At 38.3% G+C, this 22,784-nt stretch overlaps 1 protein-coding gene and 1 pseudogene across 1 annotated transcript; one reads left to right on the top strand and one right to left on the bottom strand.

The window, feature by feature from the left end:
- The first annotated feature begins 211 nt into the window (after positions 1-211).
- LOC106931795 (uncharacterized) lies at positions 212-1,999 on the top strand (annotated as a pseudogene).
- Positions 2,000-4,065: 2,066 nt separating this feature from the next.
- colec10 (collectin sub-family member 10 (C-type lectin)) lies at positions 4,066-17,510 on the bottom strand. Its single transcript, XM_015010139.2, has 7 exons — positions 16,969-17,510; positions 14,453-14,524; positions 8,307-8,378; positions 6,166-6,219; positions 5,826-5,921; positions 5,462-5,673; positions 4,066-5,337 (listed from the first exon to the last, which is right to left on the bottom strand). Exons 1-7 carry the CDS (start codon positions 17,066-17,068, stop codon positions 5,101-5,103), a joined length of 843 nt encoding a protein of 280 aa, XP_014865625.2. The 5' UTR covers positions 17,069-17,510; the 3' UTR covers positions 4,066-5,100.
- Positions 17,511-22,784: the final 5,274 nt, after the last annotated feature.

The raw sequence follows: 22,784 nt of genomic DNA, 5'->3' as shown, positions 1-22,784 counted from the left end.
GAATGCTTACAAGCCCACAAGAGAACTATCACTATTGTAATATCTATGATGACATCACAGGCGTTTTCATGCATCATACACCAGAATTGTACTTTATAAAGCCACACAGTTCCATAGAACCTCACCCACGTTTCACTTGTGCGGATTGTGCAAATTTTGAGAACTGTACAGAGAACATTGTTTTGAGCAAAACTTGTTTGAATAACCCAGAATGGCGAAACCCCTGGTCTATCACCTCAACAATGAGCTCTTTGACATCTTTCAGCAGGAGATCAAGGAGCTGCACCAAGATGTTGCGGCCATTACGATGGAGAAACTCAACACTGAACGTTACTATGAAGACGTTGTCTCAGAAGAGAGGAAGGAGAAGCAGGCCTTGCTTCTGGAAATTCAAGAGCTTAAGGAGAAGCTGGAGAAAGCTGAATCCAAGAACCAAGGCTGGGTGGGCAGAGATAAGACAACGTGCTGCCCCACAATACAAGAACTCCAACAACAAATGGCGGAAATGCAAAAGAAACACCGTGAGGACATTGAGATGCTCACCATTGAGTTTGAAATTGATGTTGCTGTGGCTCAGAAAGAGGTAAAGAAGCTCCAGAAAAAGCTGAAGAACGAAAGAAATCTTGGTGCAAATAGTGATTCAGCAAAAAGGGAAGCCATCAATATTCTCCTAAAATTCTCTGACCACTGTGAAGGATTGAAGAACATCTCCACTGAACAGTCAACAAAAATCAAAGTTCGAGATGAGGACATTCCTTATCTTGATGTCCAACAGCTTCAAGAAATGCTCCAGAGAGAAAGAAAGCTGAGGATTGAGGCAGAAAATGAAAATCTGGATCAATTCAAAATTGCTGAGGCTTTCTTTGACATGATGGAGCAAGAACTGAAAACCGAAAGAGAACGCAAAGCCCAAATTGAGGCAGACAAAGAGGAAGCTGTGGAGATCGCAGAGCAACTAATTAAAAAGCTTGAGGACGTGGAGAAAACGTCCAAGCAGGGTCCCGCTGAGACCAGTTCAGATGAGAGGGACAAAACTCAACTGGAGCTCCAACAGCTGGAGAAAATGCTCCAAGAAGAGAAAACCCAACGGGTCCAGGCAGAGAATTTATTAGAACTACTGGACCAAGAAGTGAAATCAGAACTAGAACGTAGAGCCCAAATTGAGGCAGACAAAGAGGAAGCTGTGGAAATTGCAGAGCAACTAATTAAAAAGCTTGAGAACGTGGAGAAAACGTCCAAGGAGGGTCCATCTCAGACTGCTTTGGTTGACAAAATGCAACGGGAGCTCCGACAACTGGAGAAAATGCTCCAAGAAGAGAAAACCCAGCGGGTCCAGGCAGAGAATTTATTAGAACTACTGGACCAAGAAGTGAAATCAGAACTAGAATGTAGAGCCCAAATTGAGGCAGACAAAGAGGAAGCCGTGGAGATCGCAGAGCAACTAATTAAAAAGCTTGAGGATGTGGAGAAAATGTCTGAGACTGCTTTGGATGAACGGAATAAATTTGAAATGGAGCTGCAACAGCTAGAGAAAATGCTCCAAGAAGAGAAACGTCTAAGGGTCCAAGGAGAGACTGAAAATGCTTCTCTCTTGAAGACTCTAGAATCTCTTCGGCAGGAAACAGAAAAAGAGCTGCAGAAAGAAAGGGCTCTAAGAGAAGAGGCAGAAAGAGGTAAGTTGGAGTTGGAAAAGGTAAGTGATAATCTTTACCAGGGTTTAGAGGAAGCCTGTAAGATGACAGAGACGCTCTCGGCTGAGGCTGAAGTCCTTACCAACAAGCTTCAGGCAGAGGACAAGAAACAGAGATCTCTGCTCAAAGACATCCAGGAACTCACCCTTGTACTGGAAAAGGAAAAAGCCCTTAGGATCGAGGCAGAAAACTATGAGATGGAGGCCATAGAGATGCTAGAGGCTTTCCACAAGGAAGCAGAATGCTGAACCCGGCAGAAGAAATACCTGAAAGAGAAACGGCATCTCATCAAAGTTCACCCTCTTTAAAGTCATGCGAATAGCTCTTTGTTGTTGTTAGCTTGTAAATATTAAATCCAGCAAGTATTTTAGATTATTAGTGTTTTAATTCATGCAAAGATTACTCTGTTATGTGTCTCTGTTCCACCACACCTGATTAAAATGATTGCATGATCTCCTCTGCAGCCACCAAATACTGCAGAAGTCTGTCTGTCAATCAGCCATTCATTTGAGTCAGGCATTTGGTAGGAAGGAGACATGTAGGGCATGGGTACTTAGGGACTACGGTTGGGAACCAATGTGACGGCGGTCAATTACTGGTCTGTCCAGTAATCAAATGCTGAAAAAACCCCAAGCAAAATAAGGGAGGAAAACGTTTATGTGATTTTTAATCTATTCCTCCCCTTTACAGTAATGTAAATAGCTTCTTGTGTTTGTTTGAAATAAACACAAGAACGTTTTATATCGTCATTCTATGTATGACAATGTAAAAGTTTTATATCGTTGTTCTTTGTATGACGATATTAAAGTTTTATATTGTCATTCTATGTATGACGATATAAAGGTTTTATATCGTTGTTCTTTGTATGACGATATAAAAGTTTAATATCATCATGCATAGACAATATGTTTTATATGTCATTCTATGTATTCAAACTGTAATGTAATATAAACAGCTGTTGATGTGTTTCTTTGTTTTATATGTTGCGAGTTCTATGTCAGTGTTGTGTTATTATTATGTCCTCCCTTTATGTAAAAAGAAAGCTAAAAAACAAACAAAAAAACAACAAAAAAGGAAAATAATTAGTTGTTTTTTTTATTTGATCTCTATGAAGTGGGTCTGGTGACATGGGATGAAATAAAATGTGGCCGTAACTTAATAATGGGAACGGGAATAATGAGAATGGTAATTACTCGTTTATTTTGTGGGAAAGACTTAATTATAAAAAGTCATGGCCACGATTTTGTTTTATCTTTTCCTGACTCCACAGATTTCAGATGTATTCAACCTGACCGATAAGAGCTGGCTAAATTCATTGAAAACATTTTCCACATATTTGGGGCTTTTATATAACATTAGTGTCTGACCTTTTACATTGATTCCCAAACATTCAAGAGAGTCAAATATGCTCAAGAAAATCATTTTACAGTTTAGTGAATCATGAAACAATAGGAAGTCCTTAGCCCCTCTTATGCTTATTGTTCTCACTTAAGAAATTATAATTAGGAGACGCCAATTTGATTAGTACAGATGCTTCATTATTATAAGGTCTGAGCAGTTTGTTGGGACTCATTAGAGAAAGAAAATGCATCATGAACACATCTCCTAGATCAGAGATCATGTTGTAGGTGATTTTAAAGCCGTGTTAGCCTGTCCTAAGGCTAACCATTGAAAATCACACAGACGACTGTTCTGTCGATTATCTAAAAATGAAAAATAATAACACGACTAAAAACCTACGAAGACATAGCTGTCCACCTTGATTGGTAGTGTTTGAAGTCAGTGTTCTGCTATATTTAGATCATTCCACAATGCAAACCTGAGTCACATGACCAGTTCATTAGCAGGCCTCAGCAGAGCTAGCTAATTAGCATGCTAAAAAACTAAGCCAGCCATTTGAAGCAGGGGCACATAACAGAGTTACCCTGCTGGTAATTCTGCTGGCAACATAGCTGTGTGTTGTTTATCAGCTATACCCTCAACCTCACAGAACTAGAGAATCTTTGCAAGGTGAAGTGAGCAAATGTCTTCAAATGAAGGCTAATATACACCTGGCAAATAAAATGTTCTTTAAGCAAGTACTTGCATTGCCAGTATTTTGACAGAAGATTTTTAATTTACGTACCCTGACATTTTAAAGCACTCATGATAACACTGATGATCTTTCCAGAACTGTAGAGGAGAAAATACCCACAGCATCACAGATCCATCGCCATATTCAAATTAGTGTTTTTATTTATATTAGTACTTTCCGCCAAAAGGTTTAATCTTTGTTTCACCTCAGTCACCAAAGCACATGATTTGAGATTAAATTCACGTAGTGTTTAGCAAAATCTATATGTTAATGTTAGTACTTCTTGAACAAAAAAGGTCATTCTGTTGATTTAAACATTTTAATTATTTGCTCTTAAGACAATGGGCCTTTGCGTTACACATCACATACTTCACAGTGAAACAGAAAATCACAGATAAGTGAGTAAAAATTTACTGACACCTTAATAAAGTCAAACAGTGGCTCTGCTTTATTTATTTGACTACAATTATTAAGATTTCCAAAGATCTACAATGACACTTATTTAAAATCATAGATTTCTCATGTGACTCATGTGACGCTTTCAGATTTATGAATCTGTACATTGCAAAGTAAATTACAATAAAACCCAGAAGGAGACAGAACCTTGCCATCAGTTCTGGCCACCTGCTGTCAGACATGTCCAGATCTTGCTGTAAAATCTTGGTACAAGCAGAATGCTGATTTTGTTATTAACAACCCCCTGGCCATCATCAACCAACAACAGTCATTGTTGTTGTCATACATTGGATGTTATGGGTCAGATGTTGAAGCTTGATGAACTAGCTTTTTGTTTTATTTTTGGATATGGTTGTTTTGACAAGCTGCCATTTTCTGCTTGCGTATGTTGAGCTCAGTTATCTTGTGCTTTACTGTTAAACTTGATTTTAATGTAGGAATAAAGAGCAACCTCTAGTTGTGGCTGTGCTATCCCTCAGGAGCCTAAACAGGTTAAAACAGCTCTGGAATCAGGGAGTGTGTGAGTAAAGTTAGCTGAAAGGCAACCCATGTTTGCATTAAATGTATCCATTATTTTTTGATGCCAGACATAATGTAAATTACAGATAATTAAAACATGGCGACGGCACTAAAAACTATTAACAATTATGATATTTGAAAGGAAATCGCCATACTAAATGCATATTTTCCTGTACAACAATGAAGTAAATGTTTTGTTGAGTTACATATTTCAGATAATGTTATTAAAAGCGGCTGAACTTGTCTCGGCACTTCTTTCAATCCCGCTTTTAGCAAGAGCAACTCTTTGCTGTCACTCTCTGTATCCGTGGACAAAAACAGCAAACTAGTCATATTAATTTTCCCTAATTTTAAATGTCATTACAAAGCGGAAGCAGCCGCTCCTCCTCTGCCTCTTCTCCTGCTCTTTGGGAACTCACAGATGAAGAACAGGGGAGTTTCACACTCCACTTTATTCCACGTCCCAGTGTTGAGCAGCTCCACGCAGCTGACGTTGGTGGCTGGAGATGATGTGGAATATAGCTGCTCTTCCTGGCTCCACACCGCAAACTCCCGCAGAGGCGTGGAGTCTGCATAAATATAGCTTCCAGTTCCATCCTTAAAAAGACAAAAAAAAAAAAAAAATCTTCTTGCAACTTAGCAATACACACAACATAAAATGTGCCGTCTTTAAGAGTAGCATCACTGTCGCTGTTTCCACCTGGAGGTCCTAAACACTTACTGTGCCTTTGCTCTGAGCTTGTGCTCCAACATAAACCCTTGTCAGCCCTGCTTGACTGATGTAGTCTGCCATGAGCCGGTTGATGTTGTTAGTTTTTGGCATAGCCAGCGCGCCTCCCCTTAGCTTGCAGTTCATAGAAGCCTCTCTGAACTTCTTGGGCTCCTTCACAAGCAGGTAATATCTGTCCTCTGTCTCCTTCAAGCCCAGCACAACTGAACGGGAAAGATTTTCAGAATAATTTGAGTCAATTTAGGACTGACTCATTTATTTTACCATCATTTATTTGTTCATAATTCCCAAAGGTGATAAATTTACTCAAATAATAATGAGTATGTTTGATTAAAAGTTCTCACTGACAACTCACCGTTCTTCACAAACTTAACAGTGTTCCTCAGCTTTCCTAAATTCTCATCAAGCTGTCCGACCACCTTCCTGTACCTCCCACAGTCACATGTTGCACCTGACAGATAAAAAAACCCATTATCTCAACTTTCTGTGTTTTATCAAATAATTGTAATTACTAATCTGCTGCCTCAAGTATATAATTGATTATTTTTTTCAGAAAGTAAAAAATAGATAAGGAGGGAAGACAGTAGAGTATAAAAGTACCTAATGGAAATACTAACCGGAGTCCGGAATATTTCAAATTAAATTTACACTCAAACATGATAGAAATAAAGGCTGTCTGTTTGAATTTTTCTCACCAGCTTGTCCTTTGATCCCGACTGGTCCATCAAAACCTTTAGCACCTTTGTCACCTGAAGATTGATAAAAATCACAAATGTGCAGCCATTTTAAAGGAATTGTGCTTTGTGACAGTATTCCTACCCCTTGAACATTTTCTTGTATGTATGTACATTTGAGTAACATACCTGACTTTCAAAGATTTTCTTGTACAAATCAGAAATGTGTTGCATGAATTAGTGTTAATTCCCCCTGAGTCTACACTTAGCTCCTCTACTGGATATAGCTCTTTATTCAGCCCTTATATCAACGCTGACCAGCTTCCCTGTTCCTGCTGAAGAAAATCATGTCTACAACATAATGCTGTTGGCCAGCTACAAACATACTTTAATGTAGGAATAGTTCACTCAGGGTGATGGGCAGCCAGTGTACAACAAACGCACAGTAACTGCAGATATGCCCAGAGATTCAACATTGGTCTAATCTTATTCCATGTTTGCCGTGCCCCTTTCATAACTTGTGACAATTTTAAAACAATCTTCCTTTGACTTTATTTCTGCTGTAATGTCTTTCTTCTTGGCACTGTCCTATCAACAGAACCTTGCACCTAAGTTGTCGATTTCTGCTGCTCCTGCAAAGAACTGTTGACATACGATTGTGTGTTAAGACATCAGCATCGAGAGGGCCGCAGCGTTATTTTTAATAAGAAAAACACATTGACTGTGTATTATCTACCTTCCCAATATGCCCGACTATGTGTTGGTGTTGCACAAAAAAAGACAAGTCCAATCAATATTTAAAAAACAAAAAACATAGGACTTATGTAGTATCTCAATTTCACAGGCAGATGGCAGGGTCACACTTAAAACTCACTGCTCACCCTTGCAGATTTACCCTTGGTCCAAGTGGCAGTTGTAAGGTTTGGGGAAGTGATTTGCTGTTCAAACATAACAATGGCCTAATTATGAATGAGGAACAGAAGAGTGACATGTGACACCTGCACAGTTTTGTTTGGCCTGGGGTAGAAAGGTTACAGTTTGAACCTCCCGGCATAAATACAATAAACTCGTTAGGTTCAAACTTTCACTTATGTTTAAATTCCAGCAATGTCAACTAATGTTAACTCCAAGAACATAAAGAAACAAAACGGCGTCTTGATGTTGTTAGTTATAATATTGTCATTAGTTTCTTCTGCACAAACACAACTGGCAGTTAAATGCATGGTATTACAGCGAATGAAATCTCTGCATACTGATGTACTGCTATAAGGTAACATAACTTGGGTAATAACATGAGTTAACCCTATGCAGATGTGGAAATTCACCGCATTTAATGGCTCTGTGAGGGTGTATTAACTTGCCATAAAACAGTAGCTCAGTTTTAGTTTTGAACCCTGCTGCACTTGGCATTGTCCGGAGTCTATTTTGTTTTCCCCCAGGTGTTTTATGAGCTCTGGGCTTCCAGTCTCATTGTTAATCCAAAGTTGTGACCTCACTCCTTCTGTGAGGAGGCTGATGCAGAGTCACTTTCCTGTAAGAGTATTAAACATGATGATTGCATGGAACGCTGCATGTACAGAGAGGCAGGGGAACTCGACTGCCTATAAAAACTGGAGCAAAGACAATGCATGAGCATGACATCATACTGCAGGGAAGACGGTTGTCTGTCTTTTGATGTCATAAAGCTCATCCTTACGCTTAGCTTAGCTTCTTGTGGACCATCTGTACTTTTTAATTACTTAATGAACCATTTAAAACTAGGTATTAATTCTGTTTTAGGTTTTAAACTAATTAAGTGTCTTGTTTTCATTTTATGAGCATAGAGAAGTCATCAAAGCTCACAGGATTTTGTCTTCATGGTATTTCTAAAATTTCAAGGATATCACATTTACACTTTGACTTCCCAAAGTTTCAGCATGCTGAAACTTTGGGGACTTTTACAGTGAATGGCCATAAAACCTAAAAAATAATTTCTCATCAGATATTTTTTCTTCTTTAGACAGCTTAAAGACAAACACATGCTGCAGTTTCTGACTAAAGTAATCACTAAATATGACTAATGACACTAAGCTTTGTGTCTTTACAAAAGCATTAAACAGAAGACTAAAAGAGGGAATTGCTAGACATTTGCATGGACTCAGAGTTAAAATGATTAATTGAACCTTTCTCTCCAATTGGGCCCATTTTTCCCGAGGGGCCTACTTCTCCTTTAAGACCTGGTTCACCTGGCACACCTGAGTGAGGAAAAAGGAACAATAAATTAGGATAATTAGGGATGTAAGAAACTGACAAAACATAATGGCATTAGCTAATTTTCATTTTGGTCTATAATCCAATTCTCAGTCTCTTCATCTTCAGACCCCTCAGAAATAGTAGTGGAAAATATTGGTGACGCAGAAATTCAAACAAATTGAAACAGTGTTTCTTTAGAAAACTTTGGTTTTCTAAAGTTTTCTTAGAAAACTTTAGTTTTCTTCTTTTTTGTATGATATTATGGAAGTGCATTTGAACAAGTAGTATGAGATTTACAACTGCATCAACCCTGGGGTACAGTCTTGCAAACCTTCTTCATATACACAAAACCCTTATGGGCCAAACAAACGCCCTGTAGTTTCTTGATGGTAATGATCTGGGCCACTGTTCTACAGTCAAGATAAAAGCAGCGTTGTGCCTCCTTAATCTGAGATCCATAAGACAATAAAGAGGCATACCAGTCATGACAGCTGTACTGTGTCCAAAGCTTACATCCACACCTGGCATTTGAAGAGCTTCTTTTTTTTTTAAACTGTCTTAAGCACCTCTGCCATGGTGATGGAACTGCCTTCACCCAAATCTTTGGACTCTGCCTCCTTAAGGGAGACCAAATTGATGAGATTCTCAGTGTTCTCCTTCCACTGTATCCACACATCCTCCCCAAAGCAGAAACTGCTCGGGTCAGTCGCTTCTTTCCCTTTCCGAGATACCAAATGGTTTTCTAGAACTTTCCTGGGGCCAAACAAAAGTCTGTCAAATAGAAACATTGCAATGAAGTTTGTGGCTGAAACAGAACATTTATGTGAAAAAGCTCAAGGTGTGTGAATACTTTTTGCAAGACACTAAAGACCTTGTTATTGTCCCTATGGCTTTGCGTGTAGTGAACAGAAATTAGAATGTAGGATAGAATAAGATAAAAAAGAGAACCTGCGGTAGTGACAGCGTTTGTGTGGGAATCATACAGAGCAGACAGAGGCGTTCTGCCAGCTCTTGAACTAGTGTTTCCTCAGGAAGCTCTTCAACTGGAAACTAATGGTGTTTCAAGCACTAAGTGATGTTCTGAAGAGGCCCGATTGTTATTAGAAGGATTTGCAACACACACACACATAGGCACGCAGCCATATGTGCACGCACACACACAGACGCACACCCACAGAAGTGTGTCTTTCTGTCTTCACAGGGACTTTGATTTGACTTCAATTGTTTTTTTTCATTCAGTCCTATAACCCAACCCTGACCCCGAAGTTAGTGTTTCTACGTATATTAGGGCTTTGCATTGACTTCCTTTCATTTTAGTAACTGCATTTATGCTTTACCCATAAAGAGCAGGGGTTCCTCACAACAGAGTACTTGTTGGAAAAATTGGCTTTACAAGGTGAGAAATACTTAAACACACTCACACTCACGCACACGCAAATAAAAAATGTTCAGCTAGCCTTATAAGAACTACAGTGGTGTGAAAAAGTGTTTGCCCCCTTCCTGATTTCCTATTATTCTGTATGCTTTCCACATGTAAGCTTTTCAGAACATCAACTACTGTTTTTAAAAGAAAGTGTTGATCATAAAGGGAAACATAAATCAAAACCTACATATTTTGATTTGTGTGAAAAATGATTACCGCCTAAACCTCATACCAGCAACAATTGGAATCAAGCATTTACGATAGCTTGCAGCGAATCTTTTACAGTGCTGTGGAGGCTTTCGGCCCATTCACTTTTCCAGCATTGTTGTAATTCAGCCACAATTGATTGTTTTCCATCACGAACAGACTTTTTAAGGTCATGCCACAGTGTCTCAATAGGATCGAGGTAGAACTTTGATTATGCCACTCCACGGTCTTCATTTTGTGTTTCTTCAGTCACCCAGAGGAGGACTTGCTGGCGTGTTTTGGATCATTGTCCTGCTTCAGAACCCAAGTCGGTTTCAGTCTGAGGTCACGAAAGCAGATGGTTGGCATTTTCCTTCTGGATTCTTTTTTGGTAAATTGCAGAATTCATGGTTCATTTACCACAGCATGTCTTCCAGGTCCAGAAGCAGCTAAACAGAACCAGAACATCACGGTACAAACATCATATTTTACTGATGGTATGATGTTTATTTTCTGAAATGTGTTACTTTCACGCTAGATGTAATGGGACACATACCTTCCAAAGAGATCAACTGTTGACTCGTCAGTCCACAGAATGTTTTCCCAAAACATTGGGGATCATCAAGAAGCGTTCTGGAAAAAAACGAAACGAGTCCTAATGTTCTTTTTGCTCAGCGGGACATTTTTGTTTTTGTCTTGGAACACTACCACACAGGCCATTTTTGCCCAGTCTCTTTCTTATGGTGGAGGCATGAACTTTGACCTTAACTGAAGCAAGCGAGGCCCGCAGTTCTCTGGATGTTGTTGTGGGTGTTTTATAACTTCTTGGATAAGTCGTCGCCGAGCTTTTGAGATAATTTTGGTCCGCTGGCCACTCCTGAGCAGTTTCACCGCCGTACCATGTTTTCGCCATTTGTGGATAACAGCTTTCTCTGTGGTTTGGTGGAGTCATAAACCTTTGGAAGTGGCTTTGTAACCCTTTCCAGACAGATAAATCTCAATTACTTTCTTTCTCATTTGCTCTTGAATTTTTGTTTTTGGATCTCTGCATAATGTTTACCTTCTTAGGATCATTTGGTGAACTTCACATTGTCAGACAGTTCTCAATCCTTGTTCTCAATCAAAACATGTAAGTGATATCTTCATTGACAACAGTGTGGCAAGTCTGTATGTGGCTAGAGACTGTGAACTCTGGTGTGATAAACCACAGTTAAATTTTGTTTAAACAGGGAGGGCAATCACTTTTTTTCCACACAGCGCCTTGTAGGTTTTAATTTCTTGGGAGAGATTATTCCCATAATGATAAACATCTTCATTTAAAAAATGCATTTTGGTTTTACTTGTGTTGACATATATCTCAGTTCGTCTGCTGTTCTGAAACGCTTAAGTGTGGAAAACATGCACAAAAATAGAAAATCAGGAAGGCAGACATCTCTTCACTCCGGTGTATCCACTGAGAAAGCTTTTCATATATAATCAGAACCTTAATCGTGATTGATTCTGTTTACTTTTATAATCCGATGTTCACAAGTATTCATGTCCCAACAAGGTTCTTGATGTCTTGATTAAAAAGTCAAAAAAAAGTTTTAAAAAGTAAAAAGAAAAAAACATTCTCCATCTCCGCTGTCACGCTTTCTCACAATTTAATGCTCTTGTTTTTGAGAAGTTTTCACAAATTCTGCATGAATTATTTGTCAAAATGCTTTGCAGGCTGCCTCACAGAGAAAATGTTTTCACAGTCGTCAGCAGAGAGCTCACAGTGAGAAGCGATTATGTGCTTTTGTCTTTTGCGAGAGGAAGAAACTGATTTTGGCTCCTCTCTCTCCTCGCTCCCTCTGTGTCTATAACATCTGATTAATGTTGTTTTGGCAGTGTGCACGCTCGCCAGTTAAACGGTCTGTGTGAGCGTCCAGATAACAGGCCTTTGTATCACTGCAGTCACACTTTATAATGGCCAACTCCTCAAACTGGTTTAACGACTGATTTCTCCAGCTGCCGGTGGATAAAAGAGGTGAAGGGTGCAATTCCCACAGGAGAATCACACATTTTAAACAGGATCAGGCAGCTTAAGAATATTCAAACATCAGAAATATAAGAAATTAAATATGCTAAGTTATGAACTATTGTTTTCTCACTAGACGGGAAAATATTGCACTACGAGGGTGCATGTTTCCATTTAACTTACTGACAAATCCTGCTAAATCCAGTAAGAATATAGCTAACAGCTTTTTGATGCTAATACGTTTAGACAAACAAATAGTTTTTGTTGCCCTCCAGAGCATTGAGAGTCATGGATTCCCTTTTAAGCTTCCAAAATTAAGCAACTGTTTCCTGTAACACTGCCTAAATTAAGACTGGGAATACATGCGTCATCTGTTGCGCTGCCGACATGGTGTACTAACAAAATCATTGTAGAGACCTGCTTTCATGGCTGTCAGTAAGTGTACGGACAGAAAAACCATAATGACAGGTTGTGAATAATGTCCGTAAAGTTGAAAAGTTGAAAAAGGTTCTCGTGTGCTTCTCATACCTTCTCGGTGTGTTCTCGGTACTCACACACACACACACCCCCCCCCCCCCCCCACACACACACACACACACACAAGCGCTCGGCGCTACAGAGGGAAATATTTCATTGTTTTGCGTCAGGACGCAGAGTAAATAGAAGTCTGAAAGTTGTGTCTTTAAGTTTGCCTTTTTGTGTGTACATACAAGACACATAAGCAGCTGAAACCAGACGGCTACACGCAAGACTGTTTTACTTGTGTCTGACATTAAATCAGTCAGTGATGATTACTCGGATTGTTCTGTATTACTAAATACCAAAATAACAAGGGAGCTTTTTTTTTTTTTTAAACAGAATTTTTTTTTAAAACACTTTCATCAGAGCCAGAAGCATAGAGTACTTATGCAGTACTCAGTGGAATTGTTGTCTGTTCTTTTTGATTGGGTCAAACATTTGGGTCTCCTTCCACAGGCTTCCTTTTGGCCAATTCCTGACAGAACTGGTGTAACTGAGTCAAGTTAGTCAGAGGCTTTGGGTTTTTTTGTCCAGTTGAAAGAAGCGTTTGTGACCAAACTTTAATCATCTGTCGGATTTCTTAAGATGCTTCTTAATTATTTCCACATAATGTTCTCTCCTATTTCGCGCAGCGCACCAGACCCTCAGGTTGCAAAACAGCCACAAAACTCGATGCTGGATTTCACAGCTTCTCCCACTCTCCTTCCAAGTAGAATGTGGGCTGTCTTAATCTGCAGAGATTAAGATAATTATTCTTGTGTGCATTTGAAAAGATCAGATTTTTTTTCTTTTGCTTTTAGAGTAATGACTTCTTCCCCTCTGAGTGGTCTTTCCTATCATGTCAACGCATGATTTATTTTAGTGTCAATAATACTTTTTTTTTTTTTTCCACCAGCTTCAGCCAGTTTCTTCACAAGGTCTTTTACTGGTGTTCTGGGGTTGATTCACAGATTTCCCACCAAAGCATGTTCACCTCTGGGGCCCAGAACCTGTCTCCCTCCTGGACAGTATAATGGCTAGACATTCCCATACTGTTCTTTTTTTATCTATAGTGGTTTGAACAGAAAAAAATGTGGCACCTTAAGGCATCTGGAAGTTGTAACAAGATGAACCAGAGTTGTGAAGGTCTACAAGTCTTTTCCAGATGTCTTGGGATAGTTCTTTTCTTTTCTCTCTGATGTTCTACTAGAGAGCTGTTTGTTTGAGAGCTTGGTACTATTAAACTTAAATAATAATTAGAAGCAAGCACAGTCAGATGATGACATCTTTCACAAAGTGTTTAAAGTTAGAGACTCTCAGGGCAAATAAACTTTCTGACTTTGAGGGAAGCAATGAAGCAAGTTCTTTAATAAAATTCCTTTTAACTTATTTAGAAAATGGAATCAATTTTGGTAGCCTAAAAATGGCTGGAATAAAAGGTCGCCTGCGTTTTATAAAGTGGGAGCAAAGTGGTTTTAAGTAGTTCCTCAGTATTTATATTTATGGCTTGTTACTTAGGAAACGATATTAACATTTCATGTGAAAACCATTGTCAGTGCTGGAAGATTCCTTGTAAAAAAACCAAAAAAAAAACCCAAATGTGATCTTTCTCTGGCAGCATACTAAACAGTGCAGGAAGCAGATTCTTGTTTACTTCACTGTTTTTGTCCTTCAGTTGTCTGACCTTTATTAAATGTTGGAAACAAACAAATAAAAAAACCATATGCGTCTTTGTACGGTTAGATTTTCGTATATTCAAACTAAAATCCAAATTTCTCAACGGGGAAGTGAGCTACAGAGTGATTTGACTAAAATAGGAACAATACTAATTTTGTCCAGAAAAAGAATATGCAGTGGTGTTACCCATTGTGAATAGTATGTTTTTTTTTTTTTTTAATGCATATAGAAACAAAGCTAAACAAATAAAATCATTATATGCATGCGAGTGTGTGACTGACGTTTTGTACCTGCCAATCCCGGTGGACCGTTCTTCCCAAGCTTTCCCTCTTCTCCCTGTTCTCCATAATCACCTTGATCTCCTGGATTTCAACAAAGAAAACTGAGCTGAGATGATTTTTTTTTTTCCAGTGTCAAGCTATTAGGAGGATGACACATTATACAATGACAAATGCACTAGACCAAGAAAACATTCAATTAATTTCTTTGGTTCATTACATTTGTGTATGAATCCCTGTGTAGATATTGTCACAAGTCTCTCAACTCACTGCACCACATTGTATTATATAGTTTCTGCCAAGACATTTTTAATATCAATGCTATCATTGTATTAAAATACAATAACTTTTCACAGTGAAAACCACTACTGAGATCTCTGAGAAATACTTTTGGCAGGTCACCAGCTATTTGGAAGGAAATCAGAACAGAATCTCACGTATCTGCTGAAGGTGTATCATTTTCAACTGAGACCATTTAAAATACCAAATTTATATGTGGTTAAGGTGTGCCATCAAACTGGGATTCTTCATGTCAAATTTACTAAACTTTGCAAAGCGTTCACAACCTTTGTTACATTTTTCATGTTACATTTCAGTGCATTTTATCTGGATTTTTGTGACATAGCAACCACAAAGTAGGGCACCATTGTGAAACGGGAAGAAAATGAGCAATGGACTTTAAAATCTAAAAAGTGTGGGTTGCATTTTATTTACCCTCTTGATACCTCTGAGTAAAATACGATACTTTCTAAATCACTCTCCTGTCCATTCTTGTGTAATGAAATTTCAGGATCATTACAGCGGTTAAGCCTCAGAGGTTTCCTAGGAAACATTTAGAGAACAGCCAACACAACAGACAGATCTGGAATAAAGTTAAAGTTTAAAACAGAGTCAGGTTGTAAAACATCCTCCCAGAATTTCATAATCTCACGGCTCAACGCAGCATCTGAGAATTAAAAAGGTGAGGCTCTACTTCCAACCTACCTAAGAAGAGTATCAATCAGAAAAGAAGCAAATACTGCAAATTGTCCTGAACACACCATCACCACTAATTGACATGGTGTCGGCTGCATTGTACTGCGGGATTGCTTTTCCTCAGCAGTGACAGAGGTGGAAGGCTGATGGAGCTAATAGAGGGATACCTTAGAAGAGGTTGGACAATGATGCAAAAATACAGTTGGTGCTACAATGGAATAGTTTGGATCAGTGTGTTAGAACGGTCCATTCAAAGTTCTGACCTAAAACAAACTGAAAACTTGTATTAATATCTACCATGCGGTCCGCATGAGTTCGAGCTATTCAGTAAAAAAAAAAAAAAAGGGTAATTTTTTTTTCACAGGTTTTCAAAAAAAATTAAAAAATCAATGTTGGTCAATCACATAAAATCTTTTTAAAATATATTTTAAATATTTAACATTTTGCAAAGGTTAAGGTACTATACTTACTTTTTGTTGGACCCAGTAATCGGACAGCATTCCAACATTCAGAAAATGTGAATGTAATTCTAACTCTGTCAAACACGTGATTTTCATTTTAAATCTTCTTTTACAAAGTTAACATTTTCATATCAACGCTGTCCAAGCGCTGCCAAAATTATCTTAGTGTGTAGTCTGCTACCAGTAAAAGCAATAAAAAGTGAGTCTTTTTTTTTTCTTCTTCTTCTAGTTATGCTTTAAATAAATAAGACATTTTTTGGGTTGTATGGAACACAGAAAAATGCACGTCCAACGCCCACTCAACTATTCAGTGGGAGACTGACCTTGTGGTCACTCGTATCTGGATGAGTCTTGTACAAATAATCAGTTCACCCTAGTGGCAGCTGTCTAAATACACACTGACTCAATGGGACTTTCTAGCCTTTAGATAGAAGTCAGGGGAAGGTTGTGAAAGTGCATGTGATGATATAGTTGCCTCTTTTCTGATCCATGTCACCACTGTGTTGCACTAGAGAGTGATTTTACAAAAGTGCAAATATTAAACATATTTGTCCAAAAGAACACAAAATGTGATAAATGGCCTTTTAACATTATTTAGATTTTTTTACAGCATGGATTGAGAAAAATCTGGCTGGTTTTCCCTTCAGCCAGAGCTGCAGGCTACGTTTTGCGTTTGTGTAAAAAAGCATAGAAAAAAAAAGAAAAGAAACTGAAGCTCAACTTTGAATTTTATAAGCTCTGTCTGTCTGAAACAGCAGGATAGCAAGCTACTGGATGTTGTAAAATGGAAAACACACATGGGAAGGCATTCCCTTCAAGTCGATCGGTATGCAGACAGCCAGCTTGTAAACTACAGGATATTTAATGCTTAGTGTGTTTATCATCTACTCAGTAAACCCTAAAATGTTGCAGGGGTTTCTCTATAGGAAATATCTGTTTAAGTTTAAAGTACTTAAAAAAAAAAGTTTTAAAAGTATGAGCAAATATTGTTTGAATCCAAGAGCCGGTTTCTTTTTTCTCCCCACACTTCCTAAAATTTAATTAAAAAGCTAATCTAAATGAGATGATGTGCAGATTTATGTCTTAACCTACCTTTAGCTCCGGGTATGAGGGAGTTGGTGCAGACTTCTGGAGAAGCAAAAATGTAGCAGAAACCAGAAAGAAACGCAAAGAGCCTAAACAGACGAGACATCTCCCAACTTCTGCAGATTACTGAAGATGATCCTGATTATTTGGTTTGTTTTAGCATCAAACAGAAGCCAGTATTGTGTCCTGGATAAGAAGGTAAGTTAGAAAAAAAAAACAAAAAACCTCCTACTGCAGAGAAGAGAGCTGAATATTGGTTTATAGAGCAAGCAGAAGCACTAAAACACAAGCACATCCACACTGGTGGATAAAGTCTTATCAGTGACTTGTCAAAACATCAAATAACACAGACCAGACCTCTGCATTCCTCTGTTTGTCCGTCCAGCCTGTACTTTAAGAAATTCAGACAATAAAGCCGAATAATAAACCAAAGCATATTTCATAAGATTTTTTAAACTGTTTATTCAATAAAACTGTTAATATAGCATAAAATTGATGACGATTTACAGTTCATGTAGAACGTTCGATGGTATAAATATTTATAGAGTGTTATGTGCTTCAGATTAATTTAGTCATGTATAAGGTGCCCAATTACTTTCACAATTAACCAAAATGTTGTCTTACAAATCAAAATCATTGCAAAAATGATATATGTACATTTTTACTTTTCTATCAAGGGATTTTACAGAAAAATAATCATGACAAGATGTTTCTCCAGACAAATATTTATGTAGAATCAAATCTGGCATCAAACAAAATAAAGATATGTATTATTAAAGCTACAGAATGTAACTTTTGTAAAAATATGCATATATTTTTTACATATTTGTTAAAACTGTTACTTTGTCATGATATGGTGTGAGACAGATAATCTGTGGAAAAAGAAACAACAACAACAAACTCCTCTGCCTTGTCACATCGATCCCAGTGATGTGATGTGATGTGCAGACATATGTCTCTTGGTCAGAAAGAACCAATCAGAAACAGGAGTGTTTTATTGGTGTCAATCATCCTTGTGTATGCACTGCTCACACTCTCATCCTTGCTCTCTGCTGCAAGGATGCGGCATTCATGACTATTGTCCTGTTATGAACGCTCAGGCTAGCTATCATGATCACAGATGACAGCGGTTGAACTGTTTTCCAGTAAAGAGTTGTTTCTCTGCCATTAGCACATTTAGCAGCGTGTACACAAGTGTGATAGACAGCACTACAACCTTCCTCCTGGCTCTGATTAGTTGTATTTGACCAGAAGCGGTGCATTTTTGCAGATCACTATAGTAGATTAGAGAGGAGGAGGAAATTGATTTTCTCATAGAATATCTGTCACATACCATTAAGTATTTAAAAAAAAAAACTTAGTGACACGAAGACAATTGAAATCTGTGAAAGTCTGTGTATAACACAGTTAAAAATTATAAGAGATATTTGATAATATGCTCTAAAATGCTTAACACAATATAAAGTGATACAGAACTGTGTTCACACATGTATAAGTAGTGAATAAAAAATTTATGAACACAAGGAGTTAAAATTTGCTAGCAGAACATTTTATTGTAACCACAGGATCAAGTGATAATTTACTTACTTCAGTTGTCAGCTGTTTTAGTTTTTGTTGGTCTTAATAAACTAAATGGAGGCTCAGAGGGTGTAGTCATAAACAAGCAAAGACCCAAATCCAATGAAAAAGAAAACAGCACAAGTCCAACAGAGCTTCCCCTTCTTGGCAACTGAGCAGATTAATTTAGATTAAGGGCTTGCACTTTTTTGTTTTGCAGTGGAAATGCACATATTGCTTTTTTAGGCAACATCTAATTAGAACTTCTAGTAAAGGGCTTCTGCTTGTAAATAATTTTCAAACTTAAGCCTGCTTTGTGTGCTGAAAAGATTACATCTTAGCCCTTGCACATCCATGGTGAAAATCTTCTCAGACTGCAAAGATTCTTTATGATCCGTTAACGACGAGAACAAACAGTAACCAGCATCTAATCTAAAGTGTTACCGAGACAGAGGAGGGAACATAGGCTACACTGCCCATCCATCACAGTAAACATGAAACCACATACCGACTTCTATTATCCTTTTTTGACTCACTAGATCCTTGAAGACCCATGCTGCACAGCTTCTCATTACTGCAGCCATCAGCCAATTTCAAAACATTTTCACGGATTTTTCTCCCAAGTGCTAACATTATGATACAGAAATGGTGACACGTTTTTCAAATATTTGTTTTGAATCAAGCTAAGCTAAGCATCTGATGAGCACATACATGGATCTCGGTTGAAATAAAGACACTCTTTTAATGTTATGCAAAGTAAACAGCTTTAAAAAAAAAAAACAACAAAAAGAAACATCCCGTTGTCAAAAGGAAAAGTTCAGTTTGAAAATGCAACGCACTGCTCCACAGGCCTTCAGCCTTTATGCAAAATGAGTGTCTTTGAGAGGAAATAAGAAAACCAAATAAACAGATGTGGTCCACCTGTGTTATATCTCCACATCACTAAAGGACACACCAATATGAGAAAGACTCCAAGCATCCTACAAATGCAAAGCAACACATGCTTTCTATTTATTCGAGGGGAACAAATGCGAAGCACGTGTTTCCTCGAACACAGAAGAGACAAAAAAAATATTAATGCTAGATTTTAGATTGTAGATAGAAGATACAGTCTGATGCAAAAGAATACAGCTCAACACAGAACCTTGTCTACTGGATGCTACGGTGTATTAATACACAACAAACACACATATTACCCATAATGAGGTCTTGGACGCATAGATAGAACAGCGCCTAGGAGAGCAAGGAAAAAGACCAGAGAAGACAGTGAGACTAATCAATCACGAAATTAGACGACTATGGGAGACAGGACTCTTCTTCCTTGGATCTCTTAGGAACCCCATCAGACAGAAAATTTGCTGAGGGCATTTGCTTGATCAGTTCCTTAAAGAACACTGAAGGACTGATAATACTGGAAGGCTCTTAACAGAAAAGGAGATTTATTTTAATTGGACCACTGCTCCCCCGGAGCAGCAGTATTTGTGCAAAACCAAAAGCTTCAGTAAGGAGGAGGAAAGTTATGATTTGCTGCTGCTATTAAAGGGTGGCCTGTCTTAAAGTTCTTTTCATTTGGAGACAAAAAGCACTCAGATACATCCAGCATTAGCTGAGAAATATAACCAGATATTCCGACTTACAGCCAAGATTTAAAGCTGCACTCCTCAAAGCAAAGCGCCTCATTCGCTTTGGACAGAACACAGTCATTAATCAGTCCTCGTTGCTGATTGGGATGTTTGTTTCTCTTGGGTTATCTTTGAAACGCATTTCAAACCAAACACACATGTCCTTTATTTTACAGTCTTGCTATGAGTGACAGAACTCGTCAGCAGTTTCTTTTGGCCTCTGCCACCATTTACTCCTATGAACTTATGTTGTTTTTATGCTGAAGAATGTGTTGATGTTAGTTTTGCATAAAAGCTTTATTTTTTTTTATGGCTCTGGATTTTTTTTTCTTTTGCAAACAAGAGACAAATGTGGAAGCCTGTTTTTTTTTCTACTTGTTTTTTGTTCAAAAGTGTAAATCCCATCATAAGCAACCACAATATAGCGCATAATAGAAACTATATGTACAGCCACTTGTACAGTGGTTCATATAGGGCTTTGTTTGTCCACAGTTCATGAGTGTAAAATACAGAAGGATATTTCTTCCAAAGTAGCAATCACAATACATGCAGCTGAACTTTTAAATAAATGTTTCAGTTGTGGACCATTTTTCATCTGAAGTTTTGTTATAATATTCTCCACATAACACAAGTCCCTCACCGTATGTTTTCACTGAGAGACTCTTGTTGAAACGATAGAGTGATACAAAGTAACACATGATTGAGCAGTGGAGGGAAAATGACGTACTGTTTTCAAAGTTTGATCAAAATCTGAAAATTGATCCAATGCAAAAGAAAGTAACATAATTAGTCAATACAATCAATGTGTGCATAACATTTAATTTCACAAGGTATTGTTCGGCAAAAGCGTAAACACTGTCACCCACACACACACACACACACACACACACACACACACACACACCCCCCCCCCACACACACACACACACACACACACACACACACACACAAAAAAAGCTAAGCAGCCAATAATAATAACGCTTAAGAAATCCACTAAAACTCAGTTTTAGGAAAAAAAAAAAAAAAAAAAAAATATTCACTGAGAAAACTATCAAGCGTCCAGTTGTAATGAATGATCATTTAAGGTCAGGTTCAGGTTTTAATTTTGACATTAAACCTTTGAAGCATGTATTGTGTCATTCAAGTGGTTTATGATAAATAACTACTTGTTGAAGAACAGTGTGAGGACAGGGGGGCGTCGTGAATCCGGGTGGAGGATTAGTTCCTCCATGTAGTGGGTTAGTTTTCACCTTGCACCTGCAGCTGAAGAGGGAAGAGCAGAGTAGGGGAAAGGTTACTGTGTGATTTGGGCGGGGCAGTCTCTTTGTAAAAACTGCTGTTGGGGGCAACACATCTGATCGCTTCGGGCGTTTTGCTGTCAGATGTTCAAAGAAAATGTGATCCCAGAGTATATGTCTTTGTATTCAGTGAATGTGATCGATTTTTACCTCGCTGACTCTTTTAGGGGACGTTTACTGGTTCTTGACACAGCCTATAAATATGATCTTAATGAAAGAGTGATGAGGGAAATGTAATTGCAGAAAGAAGCAAACAATTTTGCTTGAAGTTCGCCACAAGACATTTGAGAGATGCAACAAACGTGTGGAAGAAGGTGATCTAATCAGGTTACTACAACAAGGATCTTTCGCTAACTGCAAAAGATACGAATAGATGGATAAAATATCAGCTTTAGCAAGCTTCTCAGATTTTATTTGTAAAAAAAAAAAAAAAAAAGAGAACAATGTATCATCTTCTCTTCACTAGAAAGCCCATCATTGTGTTGGCAATGTGGGTACATTTCAGAGACTGTAGCTACTTTCTGGGGGTTATTTGTTGCCTGACTAACACTGGAGAAAATAAATCTGATGATGAAATGTTAAAACTTCTGAAATTCACTGCTGATGGATACTGCTGCAGACAGGAACACCAAAGCAATGTCCCTACAGATAACTGAGATCTCCCATAAAATCTAACCGGTCTTTCTTGTTAATGTGTTTTGAACTTTCTCTGTTACATTGCTTGAAGGAAGGTCTGGAAAATGTAGCAACACTCAAAATATGTGTGTCTAGCATGCGCACAGGCACACAGAACCCTGTTATCCTGAGGGCTAATTGTTTACATGTGGTTCAGGGCTGCATTCTCTAATTAAGAGAGTGATTCACACTCCTGGATTGAGGGTTGACTCTGAAGCGGTAACCACAAAACAACCCTTGGCTAGTGGTCCTCGCTGAAAGTGCAGTTCGTATTTAAAAGCACCAGTAGTAGCACAAACTGCCCACATGTGTGTTAATGACAAATCAGTCAACAGCGACTTCAGCACATAAAACATTTATGTAACCTCTGCTGCGAACCGCACTCATTTACTGTAGAGGGTGAACGTCATGATTGGCCAGCGAGGCTCGCACTCCCTGGTATTTACCAGTACATATATCCCTTTCTCAGAAAAGCGGCGTGTAGACGCACAAGAAGCAATTGTAGCAACCAAAGTCATGCCCTACGTGATGAATCTCTTAGCTGTTAACGATTTCACTTTCCAGAGAAAGTAACTCGGTTGATTTTCATCATGACCAAATGGTTCTCACCAGGAATCAATTAAAGTTGTGTTTCAGTTATCTTCAGCACATGAGTGCTGGTGTGGGTGGT

The sequence above is a fragment of the Poecilia mexicana genome, unplaced genomic scaffold (genome assembly GCF_051168715.1).
Source record: "Poecilia mexicana isolate PSO_F unplaced genomic scaffold, ASM5116871v1 scaffold_16, whole genome shotgun sequence".
NCBI lineage: Eukaryota > Metazoa > Chordata > Actinopteri > Cyprinodontiformes > Poeciliidae > Poecilia > Poecilia mexicana.
The sequence above is the reverse complement of the archived record's forward strand: the minus strand, read 5'-3'. Positions and strand labels throughout refer to the sequence as shown.